The sequence below is a fragment of the Gadus morhua genome, chromosome 22, assembly GCF_902167405.1.
Source record: "Gadus morhua chromosome 22, gadMor3.0, whole genome shotgun sequence".
NCBI classification, from domain to species: domain Eukaryota; kingdom Metazoa; phylum Chordata; class Actinopteri; order Gadiformes; family Gadidae; genus Gadus; species Gadus morhua.
In genome coordinates, this window is record NC_044069.1 from 1,235,037 (window position 1) to 1,259,405 (window position 24,369).

At 47.3% G+C, this 24,369-nt stretch overlaps 1 protein-coding gene across 1 annotated transcript; it reads right to left on the reverse strand.

The window, feature by feature from the left end:
* Positions 1 to 3,213: 3,213 nt before the first annotated feature.
* LOC115536012 (mucin-5AC-like) lies at positions 3,214 to 14,333 on the reverse strand (the record flags this gene model as incomplete). The annotated part of the gene is made up of 3 exons (XM_030347669.1): positions 3,214 to 3,504; positions 11,538 to 13,109; positions 13,608 to 14,333. Coding segments are annotated over 3 exons (2,589 nt in total), but the record flags the coding sequence as incomplete, so codon positions are not given.
* Between the last annotated feature and the right edge of the window lie 10,036 nt (positions 14,334 to 24,369).

The window sequence follows — 24,369 nt, forward strand, 5'->3', positions numbered from 1 at the left end:
GGCGCTCACCTCTGCATTTATAGGGTTACGGTAATAAGACTGACCGAGAACACCTTGGATAATCAGTTTGTAATCACCCACGTAAAATGTTCTTGAACATAACCCCTTTTTAATGCCTGATTTCATCATGAAAGTCATGAAAAGCATCAAGAGTAACGGACAACGATTGTGACGAGGAGTGTGGCTTGGTTTTCCACACTTGGGATTTAATTGACATTTGATTATGTGTTTACAGTGTCACATAAAAATATTATGTTATTGAGACGTGTTGGACAGATGCTTTATTCCATGCAGTCGCGCCGTCAGTAGAAAGCATGGAGTGACGGGATTAAATATAGAGAATTTTTTTTTATTTCTATTCTAAGGAGATGTTTCTGGAGTTATAACTGAGAAATAACGCAGTTGACTTAAATTATTCTGATTACATAGATTTAACGCATGATATGGGTTGAAATTAATTTAATGAAGGGCGATGATGAAACATAATCGTTATTCTCACTCTGCAATTCTTCGGTCTGACTTCAGTTCACCACCACACCATCTGTGTCGCCAATTCTCCTTTTCCTCTAAACTATGCGTACGCATGGGTCAGAGTTTGCTTAGGGCTGCGCACATTTTCCCGTGAAGTTGGTTTTTTATAGATCACAACCTCGGCGTAGAAAGTCTCGTACGCCAATTTCAGCCCCGTTTTGTGCGTACGCAACGGTTATAAATGAGAGCCCAGATCTTTGTGTCCCGGGGGCTACATTTTAGGAACATTCTTAATTTCAATCCCTGACTTGTAATCGATCTACCACAAAGCAGAATGCAGGTCTGCAGGCTCTGCACTAGATACAACACATTCTCTATTTGACCTTTTATTTGACTTTATATGAGCGAAGTACCAATACTATTGTGAACGTTGTCAACGTTCACAACATCAACATTGATGTCGTTGCTACACTTTTGATTGAATGCATTGATTGTGCTTAGCCATAACTGCAACTGTGATGAAGGCGTATGCTAAAAGTCCCAAATTGTAGTTCCAGCTGAGGAGACACATTGGTTGAGTTTTATTACACAGAATTGTATGACTTTACAATAAAGGTTACAACTTACTTAACTCCATCAATATATTATTTTCAATGGTATTGCACAAGATCCCATAAATAATGGTGATTAAACATATAAATATTAGTCCTGTCAAGCGATTAAAATATTTAATGCGATTAATCGCATTAATGTCATAGTTAATTCACGAAAATGTTTTCTCTATGCTAAATATCCATTGATTTCTTTGTCCCATTAATTGTTCTCATTTTAATGCCCTTATCAACATTGAGATGTGCATCGGCTTAACTTAACTCGGCATATACTGATCAAAACAGGACGATACAAAAAAAAGCCTATTTTGCAATTAAACGATGAACATACAAACATACTGCCTTGAACATAGCAGCCAGGCTACTGCTTCTTTGTTTTGAGCCAAAGAAAAAAGAAAAAAAAAAAATATTGCGTTAATCGCGCGATAAAAAAATTAACGCTGTTAAACTGACAGCACTAATGGATGCATAAAATACTTACATATGATATCATTACATATAAATAATTAATAAATTATACAAAAATTAGCAACAAGGCATCAGAAAGTTACACTAAATGAAAAGCTTGGTTGTGATTCCAATGAGTGTTACAACAACAAAACTGCATTGGTTCTGAACTGAAGAGGAGAAAGGTCTCAGGCCTCCTGGAATCATGCCTGCTGGCAATATGACTACTGGAACCATGGCAACTGGAACTACTGGCTGTACTCCTACTGGCTGTACTCCTACTGGCTGTACTCCTACTGGCTGTAATACTACTGTCTGTACTCCTACTGTCTGTACTCCTACTGGCTGTAATACTACTGGCTGTAATACTACTGGCTGTACTCCAACTGGCTGTACTCCTACTGGATGTACTCCTACTGGCTGTAATACTACTGGCTGTAATACTACTGGCTGTACTCCAACTGGCTGTACTCCTACTGGCTGTACTCCTACTGGCTGTAATACTACTGTCTGTACTCCTACTGGCTGTACTCCTACTGGATGTAATACTACTGTCTGTACTCCGACTGGCTGTACTCCTACTGGCTGTAATACTACTGTCTGTATTATTGTCTGTACTCCGACTGGCTGTAGTAGTACTGGCTGTACTCCTACTGGCTGTAATACTACTGTCTGTATTATTGTCTGTACTCCGTCTGGCTGTAGTACAACAGTTTGTACTATGACTGGCTGTACTCCGACGGGCTGTACTACTACTGTCTGTACTACTGTCTGTGCTGCTGTCTGTACTACTGTCTGTACTCCTACTGGCTGTAGTACTACCGTCTGTACTCCGACTGGCTGTAGTACTACCGTCTGTACTCCGACTGGCTGTACTCCTACTGGGTGTACTACTACTATCTGTACTACTATTGGCTGTAGTCCCACTGTCTGTACTCCTACTGGATGTAATACTACTGGCTGTACTCCTACTGGCAGTACTCCTACTGGCTGTACTCCTACTGTCTGTACTCCTACTGGCTGTAATACTACTGTCTGTACTCCGACTGGCTGTACTCCTACTGGATGTAATACTACTGTCTGTACTCCGACTGGCTGTACTCCTACTGGCTGTAATACTACTGTCTGTATTATTGCCTGTACTCCGACTGGCTGTAGTAGTACTGGCTGTACTCCTACTGGCTGTAATACTACTGTCTGTATTATTGTCTGTACTCCGTCTGGCTGTAGTACTACAGTCTGTACTATGACTGGCTGTACTCCGACTGGCTGTATTACTACTGTCTGTACTACAGTCTGTACTATGACTGGCTGTAGTCCGACAGGCTGTAGTACTACTGTCTGTACTACTGTCTGTGCTGCTGTCTGTACCACTGTCTGTACTCCTACTGGCTGTAGTACTACCGTCTGTACTCCGACTGGCTGCACTCCTACTGGGTGTACTACTACTATCTGTACTACTATTGGCTGTACTCCAGGCACAGTAACTAGTGTTGTTGCTGTGGTAGTTGGGCCAGCTGTGGTAGTTGTTGGGCTAGCTGTGGTTGTAGTTGGGCTGGATGTGGTAGTTGTTGAGCCAGCTGTGGTGATAGTTTGGCCGGCAGTGGTAGTTGTTGCAGCAAATGTGTTGGTTGTTGGGTCGGCTTTGGTTGTTGTTGGGCCAGCTGTTGTAGTTGTTGGTCCATCAGTGGTAGTTGTCGGTCCAGTGGTGGTAGTTGCTGGGGCAGCGGTGGTAGTTGTTGGGGCAGCTGTGTTTGTTGTGGGGCTTGATGTTGCGGTAGTTGGGCCAGATGTTGTGGTTGTTCGTCCAGCTGTGGTTGTTGTTGGTCCCGTTGTAGTGGTAGTTTGGGCAGCTGTGGTTGTTGTTGGTCCAGCTGTGGCAGTTGTTGGGGAAGCTTCGGTAGTTGTTGGGGAAGCTTCGGTAGTTGTTGGTCCAGCTGTGGTAGTTGTTGATCCAGCAGCGGTAGCTATTGGGCTAGCTGTGGTTGTTTTTGGTCCAGCTGTGGTAGTTGTTGTTCCAGCAGTGGCAGTTGTTGGGGTAGCTGTGGTAATTGTTGGTCCAGCTGTGGTAGTTGTTGATCGAGCTGTGGTAGCTGTTGGGTTAACTGTGGTTGTTGTTGGTCCAACTGTGGTAGTTCTTGGTCCAGCCGTGGTAGTTGTTGGGGCAGCTGTGGTAGTTGTTGGGATAGCTGTGGTAGTTGTTGGGGCAGCTGTGGTAGTTGTTGGGGAAGCTTTGGTAGTTGTTGGGGCAGCTGTGGCAGTTGTTGGGGCAGCTGTGGTCGTTGTTGGTCCAGCTCTGGTTGTTGTGAGGCTTGTTGTTGTGGTAGTTGGGCCAACCGTGGTAGCTGTTGGTCCAGCGGGCGTTTTTGTTGGTCCAGCTGTGGCTGTTGTTGGTCCAGCTGGGGTAGTTGTTGGTCCTACGGTGGTAGTTTTTGGTCCAGCGGAGGTAGTTGTTGGGGCCGCTGTAGTAGTTGGTGGGACAGCTGTGGTAGTTGTTAGTCCCATGGTGGCAGTTGTTCGGGCAGCTGTGGTTGTTGTTGGGCTGGATGTGGTAGTTGTTGAGCCAGCTGTGGTGATAGTTGTCGGGGCAGCTGTGGTATTTGTTGGGGCAGCTGGGGTTGTTGTTGGTCCAGCTGTGGTAGTTGTTGGTCCATCAGTGGTAGTTGTTGGTCCAGCTGTGGTAGTTGTTGGTCCAGCGGTGGTAGTTGTCGGGGCAGCTGTGGTATTTGTTGGGGCAGCTGGGGTTGTTGTTAGTCCAGCTGTGGTAGTTGTAGGACCAGCTGTGGTAGATGTTGGTCCTGCGGTGGTAGTTGTTGGGGCAGCTGTGGTAGTAGTTGGGGCAGCTGTGGTAGTCGTTGGTCCAGCTGTGGTAGTTGTTGGTCCAGCGGTGGTTGTAGTTGGGGATGCTGTGGTTGTTGTTGGGGCAGCTGTGGTAGTTGTTGGGGCATCTGTGGTAATTGGTAGTCCAGTGGTGGTAGTTGTTGGTCCAGCAGTGGTAGTTGTTTTTGCAGCTGTGGTAGTAGTTGGGGCAGCTGTGGTAGTCGTTGGTCCAGCTGTGGTTGTTGGGGCAGCTGTGGTTGTTGTTAGTCCAGCTGTGGTAGTTGTAGGTCCAGCTGTGGTAGTTGTTGGTCCAGCTGTGGTAGTTGTTGGTCCAGCGGTGGTAGTTGTTAGTCCAGCGGTGGTAGTTGTTGGTCCTGCTGTGGTAGTTGTTGGTTCAGCGGTGGTTGTAGTTGGGGAAGCTGTGGTTGTTGTTGGGGCAGCTGTGGTAGTTGTTGAGGCAGCTGTGGTAGTAGTTGGGGCAGCTGTGGTAGTCGTTGGTCCAGCTGTGGTAGTTGTTGGTCCAGTGGTGGTAGATGTTGGTCCTGCGGTGGTAGTAGTTGGGGCAGCTGTGGTAGTCGTTGGTCCAGCTGTGGTAGTCGTTGGTCCAGCTGTGGTAGTTGTTTGGGCAGCTGTGGTTGTTGAGGGTCCAGTGGTGGTAGTTGTTGGGGCAGCTGTGGTAGTAGTTGGGGCAGCTGTGGTAGTTGTTGGGGCAGCTGTGGTAGTTGTTGGTCCAGTGGTGGTAGTTGTTGGGGCAGCTGTGGTAGTAGTTGGGGCAGCTGTGGTAGTCGTTGGTCCAGCTGTGGTAGTTGTTGGTCCAGCGGTGGTTGTAGTTGGGGAAGCTGGGGTTGTTGTTGGGGCAGCTGTGGTAGTTGTTGGTCCAGCTGTGTTAGTTGTTGGGGCAGCTGTGGTAGTTGTTGGTCCAGCAGTGGTAGTTGTTGGGGCAGCTGTGGTAGTTGTTGGGGCAGCTGTGGTAGTTGTTTGGGCAGCTGTGGTAGTTGTTAGGGCAGCTGTGGTAGTTGTTGGTCCTGTGGTGGTAGTTGTTGGGGCAGCTGTGGTAGTAGTTGGGGCAGCTGTGGTCGTAGTTGGTCCAGCTGTGGTAGTTGTTTGGGCAGCTGTGGTTGTTGAGGGTCCAGTGGTGGTAGTTGTTGGGGCAGCTGTGGTAGTAGTTGGGGCAGCTGTGGTAGTTGTTGGGGCAGCTGTGGTAGTTGTTGGTCCAGTGGTGGTAGTTGTTGGGGCAGCTGTGGTAGTAGTTGGGGCAGCTGTGGTAGTCGTTGGTCCAGCTGTGGTAGTTGTTGGTCCAGCGGTGGTTGTAGTTGGGGAAGCTGGGGTTGTTGTTGGGGCAGCTGTGGTAGTTGTTGGTCCAGCTGTGTTAGTTGTTGGGGCAGCTGTGGTAGTTGTTGGTCCAGCAGTGGTAGTTGTTGGGGCAGCTGTGGTAGTTGTTGGGGCAGCTGTGGTAGTTGTTTGGGCAGCTGTGGTAGTTGTTAGGGCAGCTGTGGTAGTTGTTGGTCCTGTGGTGGTAGTTGTTGGGGCAGCTGTGGTAGTAGTTGGGGCAGCTGTGGTCGTAGTTGGTCCAGCTGTGGTAGTTGTTGGTCCAGTGGTGGTAGTTGTTGGTCCAGCGGTGGTAGTTGTTGGTCCATCAGTGGTAGTTGTTGAGGCAGCTGTGGTAGTTGTTGGACCAGCTGTGGTAGTTGTTGGTCCAGCGGTGGTAGTTGTTGGGGCAGCTGTGGTAGTCGTTGGTCCAGCTGTGGTAGTTGTTTGGGCAGCTGTGGTTCTTGTTAGTCCAGCGGTGGTAGTTGTTGGGGCAGCTGTGGTAGTTGTTGGTCCAACTGTGGTAGTTGTTGGGGCAGTAGTGGTAGTTGTTGGGGCAGCTGTGGTAGTTGTTAGTCCAGTGGTGGTAGTTGTTGGTCCTGTGGTGGTAGTTGTTGGGGCAGCTGTGGTAGTAGTTGGGGCAGCTGTGGTAGTCGTTGGTCCAGCTGTGGTAGTTGTTTGGGCAGCTGTGGTTGTTGTTAGTCCAGCGGTGGTAGTTGTTGGGGCAGCTGTGGTAGTTGTTGTTCCAGCTGTGGTAGTTGTTGGGGCAGTAGTGGTAGTTGTTGGGGCAGCTGTGGTAGTTGTTGGTCCAGCGGTGGTAGTTGTTAGTCCAGCGGTGGTAGTTGTTGGTCCAGCTGTGGTAGTTGCTGGTCCAGCGGTGGTAGTTGTTTGGGCAGGTGTGGTTGTTGTTGGGGCAGCTGTGGTAGTTGTTGGGGCAGTGGTGGTAGTTGTTGGGGCAGCTGTGGTAGTTGTTAGTCCAGTAGTGGTGGTTCTTGGTCCATTGGTGGTAGTTGTTGGTCCAGCGGTGGTAGTTGTTGGTCCATCAGTGGTAGTTGCTGGGACAGCTGTGGTAGTTGTTTGACCAGCTGTGGTAGATGTTGGTCCAGCTGTGGTAGTTGTTGGTCCTGCGGTGATAGTTGTTGGGGCAGCTGTGGTAGTAGTTGGGGCAGCTGTGGTAGTCGTTGGTCCAGCTGTGGTAGTTGTTGGTCCAGCGGTGGTTGTAGTTGGGGAATCTGTGGTTGTTGTTGGGGCAGCTGTGGTAGTTGTTGGGGCAGTAGTGGTAGTTGTTGGGGCAGCTGTGGTAGTTGTTAGTCCAGTGGTGGTAGTTGTTGGTCCAGCAGTGGTAGTTGTTGGGGCAGCTGTGGTAGTTGTTGGGGCAGCTGTGGTAGTTGGTCGTCCAGTGGTGGTAGTTGTTGGGGAAGTTGTGGTAGTAGTTGGGGCAGCTGTGGTAGTCGTTGGTCCAGCTGTGGTAGTTGTTGGGGCAGCTGTGGTTGTTGTTAGTCCAGCGGTGGTAGTTGTGGGGGCAGCTGTGGTTGTTGTGGGTCCAGTGGTGGTAGTTGTTTGTCCTGCGGTGGTAGTTGTTGGGGCAGTTGTGGTAGTAGTTGGGGCAGCTGTGGTAGTCGTTGGTCCAGCTGTGATAGTTGTTGGTCCAGCGGTGGTAGTTGTTGGGGCAGCTGTGTTTGTTGAGTGTCCAGTGGTGGTACTTGTTGGGGCCGCTGTGGTAGTTGTTGGTCCAGCTGTGGTAGTTGTTGGACCAGCTGTGGTAGTTGTTGGTGCAGCTGTGGTAGTAGTTGGACCAGCTGTGGTAGTTGTTGGTCCAGTTGTGGTAGTTGTTGGTCCAGTGGTGGTAGTTGTTGGGGCAGCTGTGGTAGTTGTTGGGGAAGCTGTGGTTGTAATTGGACCAGCTGTGGTAGTTGTTGGTCCAGCTGTGGTAGTTGTTGGACCAGCTGTGGTAGTTGTTGCGGCAGCTGTTGTAGTAGTTGGACCAGCTGTGGTAGTAGTTGGTCCAGCTGTGGTAGTTGTTGGGGAAGCTGTGGTAGTTGTTGGTCCAGCGGTGGTAGTTGTTTGGGCAGCTGTGGTTGTTGTTGGGGCAGCTGTGGTAGTTGTTGGGGCAGTGGTGGTAGTTGTTGTGGCAGCTGTGGTAGTTGTTAGTCCAGTGGTGGTGGTTCTTGGTCCAGTGGTGGTAGTTGTTGGTCCAGCGGTGGTAGTTGTTGGTCCTTCAGTGGTAATTGTTGGGGCAGCTTTGGTAGTTGTTGGTTCAGCGGTGGTTGTAGTTGGGGAAGCTGTGGTTGTTGTTGGGGCAGCTGTGGTAGTTGTTGGGGCAGCTGTGGTAGTAGTTGGGGCAGCTGTGGTAGTCGTTGGTCCAGCTGTGGTAGTTGTTGGTCCAGCGGTGGTAGTTGTTTGTCCATCAGTGGTAGTTGTTAGGACAGCTGTGGTAGTTGTTGGACCAGCTGTGGTAGATGTTGGTCCAGCTGTGGTAGATGTTTGTCCTGCTGTGGTTGTAGTTGGGGAAGCTGTGGTTGTTGTTGGGGCAGCTGTGGTAGTTGTTGGGGCAGCTGTGGTAGTAGTTGGGGCAGCTGTGGTAGTCGTTGGTCCAGCTGTGGAAGTTGTTGGTCCAGCGGTGGTTGTAGTTGGGGAAGCTGTGGTTGTTGTTGGGGCAGCTGTGGTAGTTGTTGGGGCAGTAGTGGTAGTTGTTGGGGCAGCTGTGGTAGTTGTTAGTCCAGTGGTGGTAGTTGTTGGTCCAGCAGTGGTAGTTGTTGGGGCAGCTTTGGTAGTTGTTGGGGCAGCTGTGGTAGTTGTTGGGGCAGCTGTGGTAGTTGGTGGTCCTGTGTTGGTAGTTGTTGGGGCAGCTGTGGTAGTAGTTGGAGCAGCTGTGGCAGTCGTTGGTCCAGCTGTGGTAGTTGTTTGGGCAGCTGTGGTTGTTGTTAGTCCAGCGGTGGTAGTTGTTGGGGCAGCTGTGGTAGTTGTTGGTCCAGTGGTGGTAGTTGTTGGGGCAGCTGTGGTAGTAGTTGGGGCAGCTGTAGTAGTTGTTGGTCCAGCGGTGGTTGTAGTTGGGGAAGCTGTGGTTGTTGTTGGGGCAGCTGTGGTAGTTATTGGGGCAGCGGTGGTAGTTTTTTGGGCAGCTGTGGTAGTTTTTGGGGCAGCTGTGGTAGTTGTTGGGGCAGCTGTGGTAGTTGTTAGGGCAGCTGTGGTAGTTGTTGGTCCTGTGGTGGTAGTTGTTGGGGCAGCTGTGGTAGTAGTTGGGGCAGCTGTGGTCGTAGTTGGTCCAGCTGTGGTAGTTGTTGGTACAGTGGTGGTAGTTGTTGGTCCAGCGGTGATAGTTGTTGGTCCATCAGTGGTAGTTGTTGAGGCAGCTGTGGTAGTTGTTGGACCAGCTGTGATAGTTGTTGGTCCAGCGGTGGTAGTTGTTGGGGCAGCTGTGGTAGTTGTTGGACCAGCTGTGATAGTTGTTGGTCCAGCGGTGGTAGTTGTTGGTCCAGCTGTGGTAGTTGCTGGTCCAGCGGTGGTAGTTGTTTGGGCAGGTGTGGTTGTTGTTGGGGCAGCTGTGGTAGTTGTTGGGGCAGTGGTGGTAGTTGTTGGGGCAGCTGTGGTAGTTGTTAGTCCAGTGGTGGTAGTTGGTGGTCCTGTGGTGGTAGTTGTTGGGGCAGCTGTGGTAGTAGTTGGGGCAGCTGTGGTAGTCGTTGGTCCAGCTGTGGTAGTTGTTTGGGCAGCTGTGGTTGTTGTTAGTCCAGCGGTGGTAGTTGTTGGGGCAGCTGTGGTAGTTGTTGTTCCAGCTGTGGTAGTTGTTGGGGCAGTACTGGTAGTTGTTGGGGCAGCTGTGGTAGTTGTTAGTCCAGTGGTGGTAGTTGTTGGTCCAGCAGTGGTAGTTGTTGGTCCAGCTGTGGTAGTTGTTGGTCCTGCAGTGGTCGTTGTTGGGGCAGCTGTGGTAGTAGTTGGGGCAGCTGTGGTAGTTGTTGGGGCAGTAGTGGTAATTGTTGGGGCAGCTGTGGTAGTTGTTAGTCCAGTGGTGGTAGTTGTTGGTCCAGCTGTGGTAGTTGTTGTTCCAGCTGTGGTAGTTGTTGGGGCAGTAGTGGTAGTTGTTGGGGCAGCTGTGGTAGTTGTTAGTCCAGCTGTGGTAGTTGTTGGTCCAGTGGTGGTAGTTGTTGGTCCAGCGGTGGCAGTTGTTGGTCCATCAGTGGTAGTTGTTGAGGCAGCTGTGGTAGTTGTTGGACTAGCTGTGGTAGCTGTTGGTCCAGCGGTGGTAGTTGTTGGGGCAGCGGTGGTCGTAGTTGGTCCAGCTGTGGTAGTTGTTGGTCCAGTGGTGGTAGTTGTTGGTCCAGCGGTGGTAGTTGTTGGTCCATCAGTGGTAGTTGTTGAGGCAGCTGTGGTAGTTGTTGGTCCAGCTGTGGTAGTTGTTGGTCCTGCGGTGGTAGTTGTTGGGGCAGCTGTGGTAGTAGTTGGGGAAGCTGTGGTTGTTGTTTGGGCAGCTGTGGTAGTTGTTGGGGCAGTAGTGGTAGTTGTTGGGGCAGCTGTGGTAGTTGTTAGTCCAGTGGTGGTAGTTGTTGGTCCAGCAGTGGTAGTTGTTGGTCCAGTGGTGGTAGTTGTTGGTCCAGCGGTGGTAGTTGTTGGTCCATCAGTGGTAGTTGTTAGGACAGCTGTGGTAGTTGTTGGACCAGCTGTGGTAGATGTTAGTCCTGCGGTGGTAGTTGTTGGGGCAGCTGTGGTAGTAGTTGGGGCAGCTGTGGTAGTCGTTGGTCCAGCTGTGGTAGTTGTTGGTCCAGCGGTGGTTGTAGTTGGGGATGCTGTGGTTGTTGTTTGGGCAGCTGTGGTAGTTGTTGGGGCAGCTGTGGTAGTTGTTGGTGCTGTGGTGGTAGTTGTTGGGGCAGCTGTGGTAGTAGTTGGGGCAGCAGTGGTAGTCGTTGGTCCAGCTGTGGTAGTTGTTTGGGCAGCTGTGGTTGTTGTTAGTCCAGCTGTGGTAGTTGTTGGGGCAGCTGTGGTAGTTGTTGGTCCAGCTGTGGTAGTTGTTGGGGCAGCTGTGGTAGTTGTTAGTCCAGTGGTGGTAGTTGTTGGTCCAGCAGTGGTAGTTGTTGGGGCAGATGTGGTAGTTGTTGGCGCAGCTGTGGTAATTGTTGGGGCAGCTGTGGTAGTTGTTGGTCCTGTGGTGGTAGTTGTTGGGGAAGCTGTGGTTGTTGTTGGGGAAGCTGTGGTAGTTGTTGGGGCAGTAGTGGTAGTTGTTGGGGCAGCTGTGGTAGTTGTTATTCCAGTGGTGCTAGTTGTTGGTCCAGCAGTGGTAGTTGTTGGGGCAGCTGTGGTAGTTGTTGGGGCAGCTGTGGTAGTTGTTGGGGCAGCTGTGGTAGTTGTTGGGGCAATTGTGGTAGTAGTTGGGGCAGCTGTGGTAGTCGTTGGTCTAGCTGTGGTAGTTGTTGGGGCAGCTGTGGTTGTTGTTAGTCCAGCGGTGGTAGTAGTTGGGGCAGCTGTGGTAGTAGTTGGGGCAGCTGTGGTAGTCGTTGGTCCAGCTGTGGTAGTTGTTTGGGCAGCTGTGGTTGTTGTTAGTCCAGCGGTGGTAGTTGTTGGGGCAGCTGTGGTAGTAGTTGGGGCAGCTGTGGTAGTCGTTGGTCCAGCTGTGGTAGTTGTTGGGGAAGCTGTGGTTGTTGTTGGGGCAGCTGTGGTAGTTGTTGGGGCAGTAGTGGTAGTTGTTGGGGCAGCTGTGGTAGTTGTTGGTCCAGCGGTGGTTGTAGTTGGGGAAGCTGTGGTTGTTGTTGGGGCAGCTGTGGTAGTTGTTGGGGCAGTAGTGGTAGTTGTTGGGGCAGCTGTGGTAGTTGTTAGTCCAGTGGTGGTAGTAGTTGGTCCAGCAGTGGTAGTTGTTGGGGCAGCTGTGGTAGTTGTTAGGGCAGCTGTGGTAGTTGTTGGGGCAGCTGTGGTAGTTGTTAGGGCAATTGTGGTAGTAGTTGGGGTAGCTGTGGTAGTCGTTGGTCCAGCTGTGGTAGTTGTTGGGGTAGCTGTGGTTGTTGTTACTCCAGCGGTGGTAGTTGTTGGGGCAGCTGTGGTAGTAGTTGGGGCAGCTGTGGTAGTCGTTGGTCCAGCTGTGGTAGTTGTTGGCGCAGCTGTGGTTGTTGTTAGTCCAGCGGTGGTAGTTGTTGGTCCAGCTGTGGTAGTTGTTGGGGCAGCTGTGGTTGTTGTTAGTCCAGCGGTGGTAGTTGTTGGTCCAGCTGTGGTAGTTGTTGGTCCAGTGGTGGTAGTTGTTGGTCCAGCGGTGGTAGTTGTTGGTCCATCAGTGGTAGTTGTTGAGGCAGCTGTGGTAGTAGTTGGTCTAGCTGTGGTAGTTGTTGGTCCAGCGCTGGTAGTAGTTGAGGCAGCTGTGGTAGTTCTTGGTCCAGCTGTGGTAGTTGTTGAGGCAGCTGTGGTAGTAGTTTGTCCAGCTGTGGTAGTTGTTTGGGCAGCTGTGGTAGTTGTTGGGGCAGCTGTGGTAGTTGTTGGGGCCGCGGTGGTCGTAGTTGGTCCAGCTGTGGTAGTTGTTGGTCCAGTGGTGGTAGTTGTTGGTCCAGCGGTGTTAGTTGTTGGTCCATCAGTGGTAGTTGTTGAGGCAGCTGTGGTAGTAGTTGGTCCAGCTGTGGTAGTTGTTGGTCCAGCGGTGGTAGTAGTTGGGGCAGCTGTGGTAGTTGTTGGTCCAGCTGTGGTAGTTGTTGGACCAGCTGTGGTAGATGTTTGTCCAGCTGTGGTAGTTGTTGGTCCTGCGGTGGTAGTTGTTGGGGCAGCTGTGGTAGTAGTTGGGGCAGCTGTGGTAGTCGTTGGTCCAGCTGTGGTAGTTGTTTGTCCAGCTGTGGTAGTTGTTAGTCCAGTGGTGGTGGTTCTTGGTCCAGTGGTGGTAGTTGTTGGTCCAGCGGTGGTAGTTGTTGGTCCATCAGTGGTAGTTTTTGGGGCAGCTGTGGTAGTTGTTGGGGCAGTAGTGGTAGTTGTTGGGGCAGCTGTGGTAGTTGTTAGTCCAGTGGTGGTAGTTGTTGGTCCATCAGTGGTAGTTGTTGGGGCAGCTGTGGTAGTTGTTGGGGCAGTAGTGGTAGTTGTTGGGGCAGCTGTGGTAGTTGTTAGTCCAGTGGTGGTAGTTGTTGGTCCAGCAGTGGTAGTTGTTGGGGCAGCTGTGGTAGATGTTGGTCCAGTGGTGGTTGCTGTTGGGGTAGTTGTTGGGGCAGCTGTGGTAGTTGTTGGTCCTGTGGTGGTAGTTGTTGGGGAAGCTGTGGTTGTTGTTGGGGAAGCTGTGGTTGTTGTTGGGGCAGTAGAGGTAGTTGTTGGGGCAGCTGTGGTAGTTGTTAGTCCAGTGGTGCTAGTTGTTGGTCCAGCAGTGGTAGTTGTTGGGGCAGCTGTGGTAGTTGTTGGGGCAGCTGTGGTAGTTGTTGGGGCAGCTGTGGTAGTTGTTGGGGCAATTGTGGTAGTAGTTGGGGCAGCTGTGGTAGTCGTTGGTCTAGCTGTGGTAGTTGTTGGGGCAGCTGTGGTTGTTGTTAGTCCAGCGGTGGTAGTAGTTGGGGCAGCTGTGGTAGTAGTTGGGGCAGCTGTGGTAGTCGTTGGTCCAGCTGTGGTAGTTGTTTGGGCAGCTGTGGTTGTTGTTAGTCCAGCGGTGGTAGTTGTTGGGGCAGTTTTGGTAGTTGTTAGTCCAGTGGTGGTAGTTGTTGGGGCAGCTGGGGTAGTAGTTGGGGCAGCTGTGGTAGTCGTTGGTCCAGCTGTGGTAGTTGTTGGTCCAGTGGTGGTTGTAGTTGGGGAAGCTGTGGTTGTTGTTGGGGCAGCTGTGGTAGTTGTTGGGGCAGTAGTGGTAGTTGTTGGGGCAGCTGTGGTAGTTGTTAGTCCAGTGGTGGTAGTTGTTGGTCCAGCAGTGGTAGTTGTTGGGGCAGCTGTGGTAGTTGTTAGGGAAGCTGTGGTAGTTGTTGGGGCAGCTGTGGTAGTTGTTGGTCCAGCGGTGTTAGTTGTTGGTCCATCAGTGGTAGTTGTTGAGGCAGCTGTGGTAGTAGTTGGTCCAGCTGTGGTAGTTGTTGGTCCAGCGGTGGTAGTAGTTGGGGCAGCTGTGGTAGTTGTTGGTCCAGCTGTGGTAGTCGTTGGTCTAGCTGTGGTAGTTGTTGGGGCAGCTGTGGTAGTTGTTGGTCCTGCGGTGGTAGTTGTTGGGGCAGCTGTGGTAGTAGTTGGGGCAGCTGTGGTAGTCGTTGGTCCAGCTGTGGTAGTTGTTTGTCCAGCTGTGGTAGTTGTTTGTCCAGTGGTGGTGGTTCTTGGTCCAGTGGTGGTAGTTGTTGGTCCAGCGGTGGTAGTTGTTGGTCCATCAGTGGTAGTTTTTGGGGCAGCTGTGGTAGTTGTTGGGGCAGTAGTGGTAGTTGTTGGGGCAGCTGTGGTAGTTGTTAGTCCAGTGGTGGTAGTTGTTGGTCCATCAGTGGTAGTTGTTGGGGCAGCTGTGGTAGTTGTTGGGGCAGTAGTGGTAGTTGTTGGGGCAGCTGTGGTAGTTGTTAGTCCAGTGGTGGTAGTTGTTGGTCCAGCAGTGGTAGTTGTTGGGGCAGCTGTGGTAGATGTTGGTCCAGTGGTGGTTGTTGTTGGGGTAGTTGTTGGGGCAGCTGTGGTAGTTGTTGGTCCTGTGGTGGTAGTTGTTGGGGAAGCTGTGGTTGTTGTTGGGGAAGCTGTGGTAGTTGTTGGGGCAGTAGTGGTAGTTGTTGGGGCAGCTGTGGTAGTTGTTAGTCCAGTGGTGCTAGTTGTTGGTCCAGCAGTGGTAGTTGTTGGGGCAGCTGTGGTAGTTGTTGGGGCAGCTGTGGTAGTTGTTGGGGCAGCTGTGGTAGTTGTTGGGGCAATTGTGGTAGTAGTTGGGGCAGCTGTGGTAGTCGTTGGTCTAGCTGTGGTAGTTGTTGGGGCAGCTGTGGTTGTTGTTAGTCCAGCGGTGGTAGTAGTTGGGGCAGCTGTGGTAGTAGTTGGGGCAGCTGTGGTAGTCGTTGGTCCAGCTGTGGTAGTTGTTTGGGCAGCTGTGGTTGTTGTTAGTCCAGCGGTGGTAGTTGTTGGGGCAGCTTTGGTAGTTGTTAGTCCAGTGGTGGTAGTTGTTGGGGCAGCTGTGGTAGTAGTTGGGGCAGCTGTGGTAGTCGTTGGTCCAGCTGTGGTAGTTGTTGGTCCAGCGGTGGTTGTAGTTGGGGAAGCTGTGGTTGTTGTTGGGGCAGCTGTGGTAGTTGTTGGGGCAGTAGTGGTAGTTGTTGGGGCAGCTGTGGTAGTTGTTAGTCCAGTGGTGGTAGTTGTTGGTCCAGCAGTGGTAGTTGTTGGGGCAGCTGTGGTAGTTGTTAGGGCGGCTGTGGTAGTTGTTGGGGCAGCTGTGGTAGTTGTTAGGGCAATTGTGGTAGTAGTTGGGGTAGCTGTGGTAGTCGTTGGTCCAGCTGTGGTAGTTGTTGGGGTAGCTGTGGTTGTTGTTACTCCAGCGGTGGTAGTTGTTGGGGCAGCTGTGGTAGTAGTTGGGGCAGCTGTGGTAGTCGTTGGTCCAGCTGTGGTAGTTGTTGGCGCAGCTGTGGTTGTTGTTAGTCCAGCGGTGGTAGTTGTTGGTCCAGCTGTGGTAGTAGTTGGGGCAGCTGTGGTTGTTGTTAGTCCAGCGGTGGTAGTTGTTGGTCCAGCTGTGGTAGTTGTTGGTCCAGTGGTGGTAGTTGTTGGTCCAGCGGTGGTAGTTGTTGGTCCATCAGTGGTAGTTGTTGAGGCAGCTGTGGTAGTAGTTGGTCCAGCTGTGGTAGTTGTTGGTCCAGCGCTGGTAGTAGTTGAGGCAGCTGTGGTAGTTCTTGGTCCAGCTGTGGTAGTTGTTGAGGCAGCTGTGGTAGTAGTTTGTCCAGCTGTGGTAGTTGTTTGGGCAGCTGTGGTAGTTGTTGGGGCAGCTGTGGTAGTTGTTGGGGCAGCGGTGGTCGTAGTTGGTCCAGCTGTGGTAGTTGTTGGTCCAGTGGTGGTAGTTGTTGGTCCAGCGGTGTTAGTTGTTGGTCCATCAGTGGTAGTTGTTGAGGCAGCTGTGGTAGTAGTTGGTCCAGCTGTGGTAGTTGTTGGTCCAGCGGTGGTAGTAGTTGGGGCAGCTGTGGTAGTTGTTTGTCCAGCTGTGGTAGTTGTTGGACCAGCTGTGGTAGATGTTTGTCCAGCTGTGGTAGTTGTTGGTCCTGCGGTGGTAGTTGTTGGGGCAGCTGTGGTAGTAGTTTGGGCAGCTGTGGTAGTTGTTAGTCCAGTGGTGGTGGTTCTTGGTCCAGTGGTGGTAGTTGTTGGTCCAGCGGTGGTAGTTGTTGGTCCATCAGTGGTAGTTTTTGGGGCAGCTGTGGTAGTTGTTGGGGCAGTAGTGGTAGTTGTTGGGGCAGCTGTGGTAGTTGTTAGTCCAGTGGTGGTAGTTGTTGGTCCATCAGTGGTCGTTGTTGGGGCAGCTGTGGTAGTTGTTGGGGCAGTAGTGGTAGTTGTTGGGGCAGCTGTGGTAGTTGTTAGTCCAGTGGTGGTAGTTGTTGGTCCAGCAGTGGTAGTTGTTGGGGCAGCTGTGGTAGATGTTGGTCCAGTGGTGGTTGTTGTTGGGGTAGTTGTTGGGGCAGCTGTGGTAGTAGTTTGTCCTGCTGTGTTTGTCATTCGGCCAGCTGCGGTTGTAAAATATTAATTAATTCTTCATCATCTTCCCGTGATTTTCTTCTTTTAAATTGTACAGATTAACAAAACCTGCTTATGAGAGTATCTTACCAAAACACAAGAGAATGACCACGAAATTTGTCCGTGGATTCATTTTCACTGGCTCTTATCTGTGAAGAAAATCATTCGTCCAAAATCTCAGCACCTGGTTATTTGTTGATGTTATTCATGATTAAATTATGCCTAAAAGTTTAGAGGTTAATACAAATAACTTTCAAACATGTAATTATTTCAGAACCTCAACATGTGGTTATTTGTTAATTTTATTCATGATTAATATATGAATTGTAGTTTAGACGTTAATACATATGACCAGTGGACCTCAGTACTCACTGGTTCAGTTGGTTTTAGTAGAATTTGAATGCTGTCCTGAGGACTGTAGCTCCTTTGCTGCAGTGCTCCTTTTAATCTGCCAATGGCAGGAGTTCACTTTATATCACTTCTGAGTGATGACACATGACGTCAGAGTCAAAGATATTCTATAAACTAACAAAAGGTTATATTTTGATATAAGCATAGTGAATAGCATCCCCTCCCATTCGACACTGGATTTCGTCCACGCTGTAATTACAGCTTTGTCTCTGCGTTTGGGAGGGGATGATATCAGAAGTCATCAACAGGTTTTACCCCTTTGTGGGCTGTTCTGACTGCTCTTCTTACTCAACTTCGCCTTAGAAAGGTATTTGTTTACGTTCTGTTATTCAAATAACATCGGTCTCCTTGACAGACTGTGAAGTATCACATCACCATCAAAGTTTGATATCATTGTTTACTGGTGATTTTTTTTGTGCAGATATAAAGAAATCCATCTGCTCTACAATGTGTGACATTGACCTTGTACTTGAAGTTGGCTCATGTGGTGTCTCTGAAACCTTTGTTGAGCCCCTTTCCCGGTACAACCTGAAATCTACAAAATGGACCCTATCAGGCATCCAGAGTGCATTCTGAATACACCTGTGTGTAACCGCGTGACCGGCACAGAGGCCGTAAGGCGAGTTTATGAATTGAACAAATATGGCCTTTGCCAAATCCTTCCTCCTATTAATACAAATGGATGTTTAATGCTCATATTCATGAGCTCTATCTAACGGAGAAATTGATTATTTTTTGGAAATGTTCTTTGGTCACCTGGTCATCAACACAAGCCAACTAAGCTTCTAGAATACTTCAAAGCTGCAAGTTGCTTGTTTGAGATCAATTCATATGATTATTTCACCCAAAACTTCTTTCTGCAAATCTGTAAACTTCTACCTCTTTGAAGATTAATCTATTTGACATCAGTGCAGGTGCTTTTGAAGAGATTAATCTATTTGACATCAGTGCAGGTGCTTTTGAAGAGATTCATCTATTTGACATCAGTGCAGGTGCTTTTGAAGAGATTAATCTATTTGACATCAGTGCAGGTGCTTTTGAAGAGATTAATCTATTTGACATCAGTGCAGGTGGTTTTGAAGAGATTAATCTATTTGACATCAGTGCAGGTGCTTTTGAAGAGATTAATCTATTTGACATCAGTGCAGGTGCTTTTGAAGAGGATCGGTGCTTAGGAATCTTAGATCAGTAATGACGCAGGAAGAGATCTTGATGTACGCAGGCATTACGCCCGACGACTTCTATTTCTGCCTCATCACATTCATTGAGCTGCATGTCATGGAGCGTCTTCCTGAGTGTTTTATTTACGGAACAGGTTGGCTATTCAGACCTGGGTGTGAAATTCAAAACGTTTGTCTTTCAAATGAGATTCTTGCATCCCGGCAATAGTTAAACATCGAAAATAAACATTGGCTTTAGTCCAGTTCAGAAAGAAGCACTCTAAACCAGTGTGCTTAATACCTAAGTTATTAAGCTAATTTGACCGGGGTATTGGGCTATTTCATCCCGGGCATTTAGCTATTTGGACCTGGGTATAAAGCTTTTTGGACCATGGCATTTAGCTATTTAGACCGGGGTATTTAGCTATTTGGACCATGGCATTTATTTGGACCAGGGTATTTAGCTTTTTGGACCGGGGTATATACTTATTTGGACTGGGCTATTTTGCTATTTGGACAGGGGGATTTGGCTTATTGGACCATGGTATGAAGCTATTTAGACCGGGGGCATTTAGCTATTTGGACCGGGGTATTTAGCTATTTGGACCATGGCATTTAGCTATTTGGACCGGGGTATTTAGCTGTTTGGACCGGGGTATATACTTTTTTGGACCGGGCTATTTTTCTATTTGGACCGGGGTATTTGGGTATTTGGACCATGGCATATAGCTATTAAGAACGGGGTATTTAGCTTTCTGACCGGGGTATTTAGCTATTTGGACGATGGTATTTAGCTACTGAACCACACTTTTTGGCTATTTGGACCGGGGTATTTAGCTATTTGGACCGGTTTCTATGAACATCCTTACTGTTCTGACAGATATATTGTTGCTTGCTTTCTTTTGACAGATGCCTTTGGATAAAGGCACCTGCTACATGCCCTACATGTAAATGTAAATTACATGTAGAAAGAAAAAAATATCTCAAGGGACTTAATTATACAAAGTACCGGGTTGATTGTGTAGAGCAGAAGAGTCAATATTACAAAACCCAGACGATGTGATGGCAACAATTGTGGACTGAACCTTTATTTGGCCTCACATTAATGCTCCTTCATAGAGTGCACAATAGGCTATTAGTCATGGCATGACTAATAGCCTATGTGAAAAGAGAGATAAGAGGCAGCAGAGAGAGAGGTCATGTTTCCTGAAGCTCCACTAAGCAGTGGAAAAAACGACTTAATTCATCGTTCAGATCTACCTCATATTATATTTCATGAGAATAATACCTAACAGTTAAAGTTGCATGTATCAGCCGGATTAGCCCGTCACTGAAGTTAACCCTGCCGCTGAAGAACCGGTTCCTGCCACTTCAAGAGTCCACGAATGCGCCTGCCACCCATGCACCCCTGATCCCGGAAATGCGTCCGGACAAACGGTGCGGACAGAGAGCGACCATGAACCAGTCGCCATGGAGGCGAGCTGTGCATGCGTCGGCCACCCGTGCAGCCCTGAGCCCCGAGATGCGTCCGGACGGTTGGTGCGGATAGAGATGGAACAAGAACCTGTCGCCATGGAGGCGAGCTGCGCCTGCGTCTGCCACCGCCACCTCAAGCCAACAGAATAAGAATCAGAAAACTTCATTGATCCCCGGGGGTAAATTGTTTTGTTCCAGGTTCTCTGTACAAATATAAACTACAAGCACAGAAGATAAGATTATAAAATAGAAAATTATAAACAAAATACAATAAAATAAAAGTAAGAATAAAGTAAGAAGTGGACATCTCTTAGTGGGTTATATTCACAAATTTACAATACAATATTTACATTCTGTTTTATTTATTTCCAAGGGCCCATCTCACAGAAAGCAGATGAAGCAGAAACTCTGATTGTAGGAGAATCAACCATAAAGGATACAACCGGTAAGAAGATCAAAACATGCTACTTCCCAGACTTTATGGTTAGTGATATCAACCAGAAACTAGCCACAATTATATTGGAAAAACCCAACATTTCACAGGTTATTGTGCATGCAGGACTAAATGATATTTGAAGAGAACCGTCAGAACTTCTGAAGAGGGATTACACTGATCTACTGGACAGACTGGACAAATTACACATTATGTCATTCATCAGTGGACCCATTGACAGGGGAATAAACTGATTCAGTCGTCTACTTGCACAGAATACATGGCTTTCCAGAGTCTGTAATCTTTATCTTTTCAGAGCAGATGATCTACACCCAAACAGGTTAGGCTCAAAACTGTTAAGGGGCAATCTTCTATTCTCACTCTCCCAAACATCTACCATGCCATGGACTGCCAACGTAGGCCACAAATCTTTTTACCATTTTGGACACATTTTGTCAAAGGTCGCCATTTGTGCATAAACCAGATAGTCTAAACACATGAGAAATCTTGTGAAAGGCTTCCCAAGTCAAGTTCAAAAAGAGAGAGAGAGAGAGAGAGAGAGAGAGAGAGAGAGAGAGAGAGAGAGAGAGAGAGAGAGAGAGAGAGAGAGAGAGAGAGAGAGAGAGAGAGAGAGAGAGAGAGAGAGAGAGAGAGCAGCACAATAAATAGTAATAATAAAAAAAAAAATTGATAAGGACAAATTGTATATTATGCATTGCATTGCAGAGAGCACCACAATAATAGTGATTACAAATGTACAGATTAAATTCAGTTTAGTTTATTTGTTTATAGTTTTATGTACAGTCCCCTTTGAGAAGGAGCGGTAGTCCCCAGCCAGTTGTCAGTAGGCAACCTATAATACATAACAGTAGACCAAATTAAAGAAATACATTACATTTATAATTACAGCAGGCCTGAGCAAAAAGGAGAAAAAGACCAACAAACATATTGCACACAGTTGGAGCAAGAACAAACAGGAAAGCACAGATGATGGCAACGATATCAAGGCAGTTCATGCAACAACAACACAAACACACAGGATGCAAGGGAAAATAGGCCACAAAGATCACATTGAAAGCACATAGGGCAGAACATGCAGGCAGGTAGCAGAGATGGAGCGGCAGCAACAATGACTAAGACTATGTCACATCAAACACAGATTATGTCTGACAGAAATTAATGTGTGCAATTATAGTTGTCGGACAGCCATGTTTTAAGGTGTGCTGTAAAGGTGGAATATGTATGTATATCATTGATAGTGGTAGGCAGTGAATTCCAATTTCGTATTGCTCTAACAGAAAATGATTGTTGACCAAATGTGCTTTTTCTAAATGGGATTAGAAGGTCACCCCGTGGGGGGCTTCTGGTGATGTGACTGCTGCTGTTACGTTGGATTATGAACGACTTTAAAGGAAGAGGAGCGGTGTTATGCAGAATTTTGAAAACCAGGCAGATGTTTTTATATTTGATCACATCTTCCCAGCTCAGCAGTTTACAGTTATTTTATATAGTACAATGATGTGAACTGTTAGGCTTCTGGTCCAACACTTTGAGTGTTCTCTTGTAAAGAGTTGCTAAATGCTTCAATGACAAACTGTTAGTTTGCCCCCAGCTTGTCATACAGTATGTAAGATGTGACATAATCATGGCATCCATGTAAAGTTTGGCAACATTAAAAGTTAGGGAATTTCTAATATATTTGAAATTGGCAAGGCTAAACCAGTTAAATATGACTCAATCCATTTGAGTGTTAAAGGTGAGAAGTTAAAAGCAGACAGTTTGGCAATAAGGACCTGATGGTTGACTGTGTCGAAAGCTTTACGAAGGTCTAAAAACACAGCCCAAACAAAACCTCCCTTGTCGACCTTTGCTCAGACCTCCAAGAAGAAACCGTTAGCTGTTTCCGCAGAGTGGTGGGCCCTGAAGCCAAACTGCATGGGAGGAAGAGTAAATGGACCATTATTTAAAAAAGAAACAAGCTGCTCTGATACACATTTCTCAGCAACCTTAGAAATTATAGGTAAAAATACTGATTGGGAGGTAGTTACATGGGTCATTCTACGAAAACGTGCCATTTTGTGTCCCTGACACGACATCTACCCCAATAAGCTGTACTAACAACAACATCTAAAAAAAATTAGCTGGTATGATATGGTGAACAAACAATCTTCAATTTAAATATTCATTCAATATAAAAGATTTTTTAATTGTATATCTGTTAAATATGGTAAAAATGGCTTGTCCCTCTGTAATTATTTTCTATTAAAACCGGCTTTTAGAGAGGATAAAATCAAATTGTCAAATTGATAAAATCAAAAACGTACGTTTATGAAAAGCCTTAATTGTTAGTTAACATATAATACTTTTTTATTGCTCTTGTCCTTTTTGGAAAATTGAAAATAAATAAATTTGAGTACTCTCCCTGCGTGTTACGTCAAATGCGTTACTTTGGATAAACACGCCCCCAGGGACAATGCAGTATCACAGAAGTGACATCATTTTCAGGAAGTGACATCATCTGCCTTTTATCAGGTTGCTGCCAAAGAGACAAGTTGAGTGTTCCTCTAGTTTAATGAGTTTTCATTGAGTTGTGTTTAATTTGACTGAAGGGGACGGGGATAGTGTGTCAAAATGCGTTACCATTATATCATGCATTAAAAAGTAAAACATTTTAAATTAAAATTAACAAATAAACAAGCATTTTAGCATCTTTAGAATGCACACCATTTGCTGTCATGGTGTCAACCACATGGCTAGTAATGGCTGCCAAAAGCATATTTCGTCAAACCTGTTGCTGTCAAACCTGTTACTATTAACCCTTTCCCCGCCATGACCCTGTTTTTATTGTGTGTCCAGAATAAACATAATTATAAATGTTATTTATATTAAAAATAACAGGTTTTGTCCCTAAATATGTTTGTAAGCTTATTATAATGATATAGCTCTCTCTATATATATAGCAAATTCATACAGATGTGTATTGACCTCCCGTTTTGAAACTCTTTCAAATCATTCAAATATACGCTAAATATGAAATCATGTTCTGGGGGTCGTCTGACTTGAATATAGGAGTAACAATTGCTGTCTTCCAGGTTGTTGGGAATATCCCCTGTCGTACTGACTGGTTGATAGTTTGTGTGATGGGGTAGGCTAGGTGTTCTTGCAGAGATTAAAGCATTTTAGAATCCATACCATAAATATCTTTTGCTGTTGCGATCTTAAGAGAATTAATTATTGCTTGAGTTTTAAGTTCAAAAATAGGTTGAATGCTGAAAGAGGGCTTGCTGGCATCTACTTCTAGAATTGTTGCAGTTGTTGAAGGAAAATTATGTGCAATTTCAGCAGCAGAATTTATAAAATATTCATTAAAAGCTACAGCTAGTTGTGCTGGATCTTGCATTAATTTACCATTCAGATTCAGCTCTAACTGCTTCCTAGGCCTGTGACTAATTCCCATTACATTCTTAATCTATTCCCAGATCAGCTTTGTGTTACCCTTTGCCTCATTTATAATTGTTATGAAAAAATTTGCTTTGGCCTTTCTGATGACTTTGAGTAGTTTATTACGTAGTGAAGTGAACCTATGTCTGTCAATATTGAATTTGGTCTTCAATGATCTTTTCAATGCAGAGTCTCTTTCCTTCATCAGGGTGAATGTTTCAGTATTGAGCCAGGGAAGAGCATTGATTTTTCTACCTTTTTAGCAAAATCCTTAACTAGACTATGTAACTTGGCGGATGACATTTTGCTATCTGCTTCTGTATTGAATCCAGTAAATGTTTCCCATCAGTCTGCTGCACTGCTCTTTGGAAATTAGCCATTTCATTTTTTGGAATCCTGAGTTGCTCTATAGGTTTATTAAAATGATGAAAACGTTTCTTTGTTAGTTTTCTGGACATTAATGTCAGAATGTGGTCAGACAGTCCAGTAATACAATTAAATGTCTTAACAACTCTTTCAGGCTTGTTTCTAAATATTAAAGTGGAAATGAAGCACTGAGAACTGTGTCAATTTTTTGTTTGTTTTTTCATTTTTGGAAACACATGGATTTTCATCAATACTGAAATTCAAGTAGTTTCACCGTAAAATGACATGTTTATAACGACTTTCGCCTCTAGGGCGCAGCCATGTTTTAAAAACGCAGGCGCTACGTCATCAGAATGGTTGGCTCTTTAAAATAAACATGTCGGATATTGGAAGAAGAACAGGGGGGTCCTTTTGTATTGCCCCTGGCTGTTCAAACGAATTTTATCGGTTAAAGGAGAGCGGTAGAATAGTTCATTTCCATGTAATTCCCGTCAAGAAGCCTGAAGTGCTCCGAAGATGGTTAGCTGCATTGAAACGCCTCAGCCCCCCAATGGGACCAGGGCAGAGAGTAGGCCTATGTAACGACCACTTTATAGAGGCTGATTACATCGAAGAGGGAGCTTTTTCTGAAGATGGGAGATTTGTTCGCCGTCCCACCAATCGCCTGAAGCCAGATGCTGTGCCAACTATTTTTAATTTTAGTGGATATAGTGCTGGAGACTCGGACATACCCGTCAGATCGGACCCGGGCGCTGCTCTTATGCGCAGCGAAAGAGCGCAGAAACGTGCTTGCAAGGCAGAGGAACGAGAGGTACACTTAGCTTCTACTACTAGAGAAACAGAT